Raw genomic sequence first — 10,317 nt, 5'->3', positions numbered from 1 at the left:
AAGGCACTTCTCGCAAGCCAAATATTAGGGGGAAGGTGTTAGAAAAAATGCGCCTTTGTCACTTAGTGGTGTTTTTAAAACAGGAAATTGGACTGAAGACCCAATTTTATTTATTCTTAGTTAAAAAGACAAGTTATCTTTTTTTTTTAGTCAACAACCCAAATTTTTTTTTTTTTTTGTTAAAAATCCAAATATTTTTATTTTGTTTGGTTAAAAACCCAATATTTTTTGCAAAAGTATCGCAAAGTGTTGCAAGGTGTTGCAAGGCGTTGCAAAGTTGTTGTAAGGTGTTGCAAGGGGCTCCAAAATTATCGCAAAGCAGATGTAAAATTGTCGCAAAGCATTTTAAAGTTGTTGCAAGGTGTTGGAAAGTTGTCGCAAGACGTTGCAAAGCTGTCGTAAGACATTGCAAAGCTGTCGCAAGGTGTTGCAAACTAAAAAAAGTACTCAGACAGCTGAAGACTAAAAAAATTGATTAATCTTTTTTAACCAAAGACCAAATTCTTTTTAGAGAGTTTTGGCAAAATTAAAACTTCCCCTGCAAAAGGGGGATGAGATCCAATTCGTGAATTCACCCCCACCTGGAAATTTAGTTTCCAAAAGATTAACAATTCAACTTCTCACGATTCAATACCACATGCCAATCATGTAACAATAATGCGTTATATACTGCATTTGTCTTATTAAAGCAATTGAGTTCCAATATTATTGAAACATTTTGCGGAAATGATTTCAGATCGTTTTATTCATAATAACTGTATTCTCATGAAGTATATATGTATACGCAGTCTGAAGAAGCACTTCGTCAAATACAACTCCTCCGGTTTTTTAGTTTCCCCATGCTCCGGAAGCTGCAAGAGTGTCCATTAATAAGATTATATCAAAAAAAGGTTCAAACATGTAAATGTATGTAAGAGTAAAAATAAGGGAAGCACTATATGCAACCTCAAAGCAATATTTTTGAAAATAGTCGGGTAGTGGCGAGATTTTCCCAGAACATAGACAAGAAAGCAGTCTAAAGTATCATAAACTATGACTAAAGATTAATTTTCCGAGTAAAGAAACATACCTTCCATGGCTAGGTCCGAGTCCTTGTCATATCCGAAAGCCCAGAAGAAATACCCACCGAGGCCGTTTGTGTTAGCATATTCAACTTTTTTCTTAATAGATCTGGTATCATCGTATCCAATCCAAGAATCTCCAGCATACGAATAAGTAGAGACGGTCTTGTCGTCGTACACGACGGTTGCACCATTAGCCTCATTGAAATCCATCACCTGATAGTAAAACATAACACCATTTTTGTCTCCGGGCCCAACCCCGACAGCAGCTGCACCTATTCCGTTAACATTCGGATCCTTCAATTTCCATGTGTGTCCGTACATTGGTAGTCCCATAACCAATTGCTGTGCAGGTACACCAGCATTTATCCATGACTGAATTCCTTCACTAGTACTATATTTACTTCCCGAGTCATAGAGCAAAGCATGAGCTCCTGTCACAGATGTATCCCAACTTCCACGATAGTCATACGACATAACATTGAGAAAGTCAACGTTATCGCGTATCGATTGGACAGGGTAATTTCTTTCGACCGAGTCTAACAAAACCAAGTTGGCCGAGAGATAAACAGCAGCACTGATAAGAAGTCTAGGTTTGTTCGTTTGGCGGGCTTCCATATCTGCAGCCGCACGCCACTCTGCAAAGAGGAGGCCGAGATTTGTCATCTCTTGTTGATCTGCCGGGTGCTCCCAGTCGAGATCTAGACCATCAAAACTGTACTTTCGAGCAACCTCAATAGTCGATTTAATGAAATTTTGGCGGTTAGACGGGTTAGAAGCCATGCTAGAGAATTTCTTCGAGATCGTATCTCCTCCTCCTCCTCCGATAGAAAAGAAAGCCTTCATAGGGGGTTGTTTTGAGTGAAGAGTGGAAGTGAAGACGGGCATCGTTTGGTCGTCTGTCTCAGAGACGGCTAGCTGGTAAGTAGTGGAGTCGAGTTGTACAAATGAGTAGAAAATATGAGTGTAGTAAGATTCTGGTATAGATGAAGGAGGGTTGGAATCTGCATTCCATGAAAGCCAATAACCACCCTTTATTCCAGTTGAAAGAGTTGAAGGTATGGAGATCAAGATGGCTAAGAGAAAGGTATAGAAGAAATGAAGTACTCTCACCATGATTGAAAATGAGAGATATTGAGGTGCTTAATTGTTTGTACGAAATGATATATATAGGAAAAAAATGAGGGGAAATAGAAGAATGAAATTTGTAAGTCTTTCTATGAGTCTTTCTATAAGTCTTTCTATAAGTCTTTCTATAAGTCTTTCTATAAGTCTTCAGTTAGAAAAGAGGAAAAAGAATAAAAGTTAGGGTTGAAAAAGCAAAATATGGATATGGTTGTGGATGGACTACCGTAACAGAAACGAAACGAAACAAATGAAGACTCTATAAGTCTTCAGTCGAATGAGCATTCTGGTCTTATTTGGTGGCTTAGCAGTCCCACAATGTACGCCATGTTTCGAAAACTTCATCCATTCACCAAACCAAACCAATCAGATTGCACCAAACCCGTCAGTTATAACTGCACCAAAATCGGTATATGTTTTAAAGCTCATAGTCTCGTTAAACCAGTCTTCGTGTAGTTCAGTTAAAAAACCAAGAGAATTCAGGATTGGTTTGACACGGGGTTTGGAGATTAAGTCTGAACTCACAAGGCACAAGCTACATCGAGCAAGTATCGACGTCTGTGTTCAAACACCTCATTTAGCTACGGGGTGGAACACAATTGGATGGTGGAAAGTCCCCCAAAAAAATTTATAAGCTTTATATACATTTTTTTTTTTTTTGATGAAGAAGCTTTATATACATTGATATTTACGTATATAAAAACCTTAAATCAAATGTTTTGAAACCTTAAACTATAGGCATATCAGTGACCGTTGAATCAAATCTTTTGCTGTTTTTTTATCTTGATGTACGAGACAACGATCCTCCTCTTCCATTCGTATGCTGACTCATAGGTTTCGTCGGTTCGATGGAGTGCCCTTTTGTTAATGGGCACCTTCCAGGCTTCCATGCAAGCAATCTTCTGTATTAAATAAAGTGGTTACGCAAATAGTGCACGCAAACATTTTTTTTGTTGAAACTAGTGCACGCAAACATACTTTTGCATAGTACATTTTTTATATAATGATGTATTATTATAAGAAAAATTATGATTGTGTTATAAGGAATGTGGACGCCCACGGTTCCCATAAAATCATGTAGATGTGATGTCATTATATGGGAGCTCCATATGAGATACGTCTTCTTGTTAGTGACAACATATTATACATGTGACAACTTACGAGGTTATGTGTCACCATTCTACTACTGTTTCCACTCTATAAATAGACGTAAATGTTGTACCGCTTGGGACATGGTAAGTATGAGAAGAATTATCCAAATGAAGATATATTTCTTTTATATACTTGTTCAATTCTATCATATATCTCTTGTCTTGGCATAACTATACACCTCTTCCTATTCCTTTAATTTAGTTACATGCAAGTACAGACATTCCCTAGAGGAATAGACGAACGATCTACAACAGATTGAGTCGTTTCATGTAAAAGATCGCAATTGAAATTCCGCGAATGAAATTTTAGTCACACCACTGGAATCAACAACCACTAAGTATTTTTAAATTGATGGATAATAAATTGAGCGCACACCCAATAAAAAAAGAAGCTCTAGCCAACAACCCTTTATTCGAATGGAGCTTCCACCTCAGAGGTCGAAGGTTCAGGGCACGCTGATAATTCAATAAACATAAATTAAAATAAAACTCTTCATTTTAGATGGGCTCGTAATCAAATCTCAGTGAACTTATAAACTACTTTGTTACCCATGATTACTTGGGAAATCTCATCGTCACGGTCAAGAAAGGAAAAGTAACAAATAAAACTGAAAGACCAGACCATCCATCAGCTCTGTGAAACGAGTCTGAAACCAAATTCTAAACTCGTTTCTGTTGGACTTCCAACCTAAGATCACATTCCCGCACTTGCCCAAACCCTAATTTTACTTTCATATCAGTTCTACTTTACGCTCTTAACAACAATACATTTTCTCTTCTTAATCACCAACCAGACAGACAGATCTGGTTTGGATCATCACAAGCTTTTGTTTTTCCCGGCATTAATCGATCTCTTCATCAGATCTGCATCATCCAGAGATTGATCTTCCTTTTATGGCAGATAAGTTCCAGTTTCTACTATGTATCTTATTTCTATTCTTCTTTATAGATGTGTTTTATGAGTTTTGTAATGCGGATTTGGGTGGAAATTGTTCGACGAATAGTTCTTTAATAGGTTATGAATCGGAATTCGTTATGACCCAACATCAATTAAGAGGGGTTTTTACTTTGATTGATGATTGTTCATTTAGGGTTAGTGAATTTGATATGATTGAAGGGTCTGATGTTCACTGGTGGGGTGCTGTTGGTGATACTTTTGAGAATTTAACTCTAGGTTTTGAGATCTCTGATAATAAATTGAATAGAACTTATAAAAATGATAGTTTTATTGTGCATTTGATGAAAAATGTTACATTGGATCAGATCAAAGTTGTTTCCGTTTGGGATAAACCTACTGCTTCTGATTTCGGTCATGTACTTCTTTCAGACCCTAGGAATTATACTAATTCATCTAGTCCTAGTTTAGCACCGTCCCCATCTGTATCGAATGAGGTGAATCGAAGTAGAGACGGGAAGAGGGTTAATGAACAGCCGACAATGTTTGATAACTGTAAGACCCTTTCCCCAGATTATCGTTTGAGGTGGACATTGAGTACAAATTCTAACTTAATCGACATAGGTCTCGAGGCAAATATTCAATCACAATATTATATGGCATTTGGTTGGGCCGATCCTACATCTACTTCAGGGTTAATGTACCATGCTGATGTTGCTGTAACTGGATTAACTGAAGAAGGTATGCCTTTTGCCGATGATTATTTCATAACTAAGTATAGTGAATGCTTACTTAGCAAGGATGGAACAGTTCAGGGTGTTTGTCCAGATACAATCTACGAGGGTTCTGACCCAGTTGGGTTAGTTAACAATACTAGATTGGTTTATGGGCACCGGAAAGATGGTGTTTCCTTCATCCGTTATCAGCGTCCTCTGAAATCAGTAGACAAGAAGTATGATTTACCTATAAATCATACTGATAACATGACAGTTATATGGGCTTTAGGAACGATCAGACCACCGGACACTCTTCGCCCTTACTATCTACCGCAAAATCATGGCGGGCCTCGTCTTGTAGCTTATGGGAATCTTGTCCTTAATCTTTCCCAGCACATAAATGATTGCTTAGGGCCTTTGGAAGCTAAAGACAAGGAAGATCAAGATATTATATTTGCAGATGGAAAGACTCCTCTGGTTGTGACTACAGGTGTAGCCATGCATTATCCAAATCCTCCTAATCCTTCAAAAGTACTTTTTATTAATAAGAAAGAAGCTCCCTTGTTGAGAGTAGAGAGAGGTGTTCCAGTGAAGTTCTCTGTTCAAGCTGGGCATGATGTTGCCCTTTACATTACTTCGGATCCTATCGGTGGGAATGCTACTTTAAGGAATATGTCAGAGACAATATATTGTGGAGGTCCAGAAGCTGAAGGAGTTGTAGCCAGTCCAACGGAGTTAGTTTGGTCACCTGACCGAAATACACCAGACCAAGTTTATTATCAATCATTATTTGGGCAAAAAATGGGTTGGAAAGTACAAGTGGTTGATGGAGGCCTTTCAGATATGTACAATAACAGTGTTGTACTGGATGATCAGCAAGTTACATTGTTTTGGACATTATCAGATAATTCAATTTCTATGGCTGCTCGAGGAGAGAAAAAAAGTGGTTACCTCGCGATAGCATTTGGCAGTGGTATGGTAAATAGCTATGCCTATGTGGGCTGGGTAGATGATAATGGTAAAGGCCGCGTGAACACATATTGGATTGATGGGAAGGATGCATTGAGTGTGCACCCAACCAATGAGAATTTGACATATGTAAGGTGTAAGTCAGAAAATGGTATCATCACTTTTGAGTTTACGCGCCCCTTGGATCCTTCTTGTAAATTAAGTGAGAGACACGAGTGTAACAATATTATTGATCCGACAACCCCTCTGAAAGTTGTGTGGGCAATGGGGGCTCAATGGGCAGAGGAGCGTTTGAGTGAGAGAAATATGCATTCTATTACAAGCAGTCGGCCTGTTAGAGTGCTGCTTATGCGTGGGTCGGCGGAGGCAGAGCAGGATCTACGCCCTGTTTTAGCTGTTCATGGGTTTATGATGTTTGTTGCTTGGGGTATCTTGTTTCCAGGTGGGATATTATCAGCAAGGTACTTGAAGCATGTGAAGGGTGACGGATGGTACCAGATTCACGTTTACTTGCAGTATTCAGGGTTGGCAATTATCCTTCTTGGTGTTCTTTTTGCAGCTGCTGAGCTAAGAGGGTTTTACATCAGCTCACTTCATGTTAAGTTTGGAATGACAGCTATATTTTTGGCATGTGTGCAGCCAGTGAATGCATCTCTCCGACCTAAAAAGCCTGCTAATGGGGAGGTTGTTTCTTCAAGAAGGATCATTTGGGAGTATGTCCATGTTATTGTTGGAAGATCTGCCATCGTTGCCGGAATGGCAGCACTTTTTAGTGGGATGAAGCATCTAGGAGAGAGATATGGTGGTCAGAATGTTGAAGGACTTAAGTTGGCATTAATAATTTGGTTTTTGATGGGTGCGTTAATAGTTGTTTATCTGGAGTTTGGTGAATCAAAGCGGAGACGGGATAGAAGCGTTGGAAGAAGTAGTTGGGTGTTAGGTAACATTGAGGAAGATGACTCCACCGATCTTCTTCGCCCGAACAGAACATTTACGGATCAAGAGTCTCAATTCTCTGAAAGGAAGGAAATTCAACTAGAACCTATGAGCAGCAGATAGAGAAATATATTTCTTTTTCCCTTTGATTACATTGATACAAATTCATTATCTTCTTTACAAAAGAGAATTTTTCTGACTGATATAAAGGAGTTGGTGATCTTTCGGGTCTGCTTGATAAGGATCCTCCTCAGGGTTTGTTCACTTCTTGCTCCTTCTCAGCAGTGAGAATCCCCCTGCAATGTTCTATACTGTAATTTGTTTACTTATACATTTTTGCCGCAGTAGAAGGTTATTGTTTACTACATTTATAGATACAGAAGAGACTCTTGCATTAGCTCGTCTTTGATGGTAACTACATTTTCCAAATAAGATTATGATTTTTAGTCAGTGAAATTTTATTGGAAGTTAATAGCTGTTGGAGATTTGACGTCTATCTGGAACTTGTCAATGTCATGCTGCGTTCATGCCAGAAGTATTAATTTCAGGTAAGCTCTATAACTACACATATTCTGAGTAAGAAATCACTCTATTTTTTCTTCATTTAGATTTTAATATTCTCGGCCTAATCTTATTTCAATTTTGAGTTAATTTCTATTTGGCCCCCTACTTTGTGACCAGCTTCCTTCTTGACCCCCTATTTCTTGTAAATTCAAATTTGGCCCCCTTTTTAAAGATAAATTCCTTAATTACCCTCCTACAAATTATATGTTTCAAAATAAAAAACCCTCCACCTCACCTCACTCTCTTTCCACCTCACCTCTCTCTCTCTCTCCACCTTACCTCTCTCTCTCTCCCCACCTCACCTCTCTCTCTCCCCACCTCACCTCTCTCTCTCTCTCCCCACCCCTCTCTCTGTCTTCTCCGCCCAGGTCGCCGGGCGGAAATTTTTCCCGCCGGCGACCTGGTCGGAGAAGACAGAGAGAGGGGTGGGGAGAGAGAGAGGTGAGGTGGAGAGAGAATGAGGTGAGGTGGAGGGTTTTTATTTTTATTTTGAAACATATCATTTGTAGGAGGGGTAATTAAGGAATTTATCTTAAAAAAGGGGGCCAAATTTGAATTTACAAGAAATAGGGGGCCAAGAAGGAAGCTGGTCACAAAGTAGGGGGCAAATAGGAATTAACTCTTCAATTTTTGTCTTGCTGCTTCTTTATTTGTTCCCCTTTACCTATGATATCGTATCAGCGCTTAGTTTCTTTTGAACCATTTCCGTTTACTTTCTTTTTTATCACTGAGAAGAGTTCATTGTCTATAGATGAAGCCGTGTTGTATATAGATATATTGCGTACTGATATCATGTTTATCATTTCGGCTTTGAGGATGGTTTATATCTTGCTGGTTTTTTACCATATCTAGAGAGAAGACTTTTACCAGCATCTCATAGGACTTCCAGAATTTAGCTTCAGTAAACATTCACAAATGCTATTACTAAGACGAATGTCAACAATAACATGCTGTAGTTAGATACTTAGATTAGACATACTCAACACCCAGTACTCTATTTCTCTGAGGTCAGTTTGAGATTACTCTTCTGTCTAGTCAGCCGATCTATAAACCGTTATAAATATAAATGAAATAGAAATTAGAATCTAACATAAGTAAAGTTCGCCCACTTAAAAATCAGTTGTTAAAAGGATACGAGGAGTTTGCAGCAGAGATGGAAATAAAAATATTTAATTGTAAAGATATTCATTATGAAAGTAAGGGTTAATATGTTTTTATTTTCGGCATCTAAGTATCTGATTCGAATATGTTTTTCGTTAAAGGGACTTGTTTGAATGCTTTTATTTTGAAGTCAAATCCTTGAGGTGAAAAAGTAAAGCTGAAATGACATGGTTGTATTGACTTGTCTAAAGTGAAAGATAAATTCAATTTATATGTTGAATTGAAGTTGGTACATAATCACAAGTCAAAAGCACCCATCAAAGCTGAAAACTAACAGTAGAACTGTCTTAATAACAAATATTGGTGCTAAATGGAAACTTTTCTGCAGATTGAGCTAATAGGAAGGATCTAACAGATGTAAAAGCAAAAAAGGTGATGAATGATCTGACGGATGATTCACGGCAGGTAATTGCAAGTAGCAGAGGAATTTCTGGTAAATGGGTTATGTTTTGAGCAGAGAAGATGAGCAAGAGATTGATGACTAGTTAGGTTAAATATGAGATCATGAGGTTACATGAATAATCAGTCTGGGGGAAGCGATTGCCTTTTAATGCTGTAATTACTTTTTTTTTTCTTCGGAAAAAATAAACAGGAACGATATTTAGAAAGATCGTTTACCACTTTTTAGTTTCTTATTCTCGTCAGAGCATCTACCACGTTTTAGGTCCTTCTAGTTGAAAATCCAACATTAACCTTTGAGTTACTTCGAAAATCTGTCTCTCCACTCTGCCCCTTTTGGCTGGGCGAGCGCACTTCTCATCCCTGGCAATCGCAGAGACTCTGGGGTAGCGGTATGGCTATAATTCTGTTTGGCGATATCAATGTCATAAAGGGCCACATAATCACTAAAATGTTTTACAAAACAAAGTTATAAGTTTGCTTGCTTAAAATTCTTTTTCACGGACGGACATTATTTTTTTGAAGGATGCGAACGTACTACGGAAAAAACCAGATTACAAGATAGTATTGTTTGGGATATTGACGACCAAGTTCTAAACAGAATGAGATTTTGGTAGTTCTATTAGCTAATTTATGAGCTTTTTCATTATACTTCCTATTACAGTTAGAAACTTCAATTATGCAAGGTTTTCTTTAGTTCTTCTATTTTCTTCAGGGTTGCTTGAGATATCCAATGATTGTTGGTATTATTGCTTCGAAAATGCTTGTACGATGATGATATCGAAAAATTTCCATTCTTTGAGAGTTTCCGTTTTATTCGATCTCTTCCTGCATTGCTTATTTATTGGGAGTACAATGTTCTCATCCAAATGGTCCTTAAGAATGTTTTGGTTCCATTTTCTACTAGAGATTAGTTGAGATACCATAATGAGGGAGGATTATTTGTTATATTTAATTGGTGATTTTATGTTCGGTATCCAATAATCTGACCTGATATTCACATTTTCATATGTAATTATCATCGAAATAGTGTACCGCTTTGAAATATTTTTTAAATTCAATAGTGATGATCTTTAGTGGTCCTGATTGATCTAAACTACGAAAAATATTTTGATTTTAAAGATCGAGTTCAAAGAGCGTTAACTTTCGTTCTAATACGCCAAACTAATTTAGTGAGGAATGCTTGGTTTTCCATAAGAGGATCGCGCAAACCAAGGTCACCCTTGGATTTAGGTGATCCAATAAAATTTGAAATTCTTGGTACGTGGTTTTTCCCACCGATAAAACTTTTGCAATTCCTTTCTAAATTGCAAAGCATTCCATCAAAAGAAAGCTGCTGC

General features: G+C 37.9%; 2 protein-coding genes across 2 annotated transcripts; one reads left to right on the top strand and one right to left on the bottom strand.

Moving 5' to 3' along the window:
- Positions 1–604: 604 nt before the first annotated feature.
- Positions 605–2,268, bottom strand: LOC147564471 (class V chitinase CHIT5-like). Its single transcript, XM_086646853.1, has 2 exons — positions 1,070–2,268; positions 605–851 (listed from the first exon to the last, which is right to left on the bottom strand). The coding sequence occupies exons 1-2, from the start codon at positions 2,175–2,177 to the stop codon at positions 829–831; spliced, it is 1,131 nt and encodes a 376-aa protein (XP_086502979.1). The 5' UTR covers positions 2,178–2,268; the 3' UTR covers positions 605–828.
- Positions 2,269–3,727: 1,459 nt separating this feature from the next.
- On the top strand, positions 3,728–9,198 carry LOC147564470 (DOMON domain-containing protein / dopamine beta-monooxygenase N-terminal domain-containing protein). The gene is made up of 2 exons (XM_086646841.1): positions 3,728–7,401; positions 8,907–9,198. Exon 1 carries the CDS (start codon positions 4,232–4,234, stop codon positions 6,974–6,976), a length of 2,745 nt encoding a protein of 914 aa, XP_086502967.1. The 5' UTR covers positions 3,728–4,231; the 3' UTR covers positions 6,977–7,401; positions 8,907–9,198.
- Positions 9,199–10,317: the final 1,119 nt, after the last annotated feature.

The sequence above is a fragment of the Eschscholzia californica genome, unplaced genomic scaffold (genome assembly GCF_041429995.1).
Source record: "Eschscholzia californica isolate CP2 unplaced genomic scaffold, dmEscCali1.0.p SCAF_1, whole genome shotgun sequence".
In the NCBI taxonomy this organism is placed as follows: domain Eukaryota; kingdom Viridiplantae; phylum Streptophyta; class Magnoliopsida; order Ranunculales; family Papaveraceae; genus Eschscholzia; species Eschscholzia californica.
Note: the sequence above shows the minus strand (reverse complement) of the source record. Positions and strands in the feature narration are given on the sequence as shown.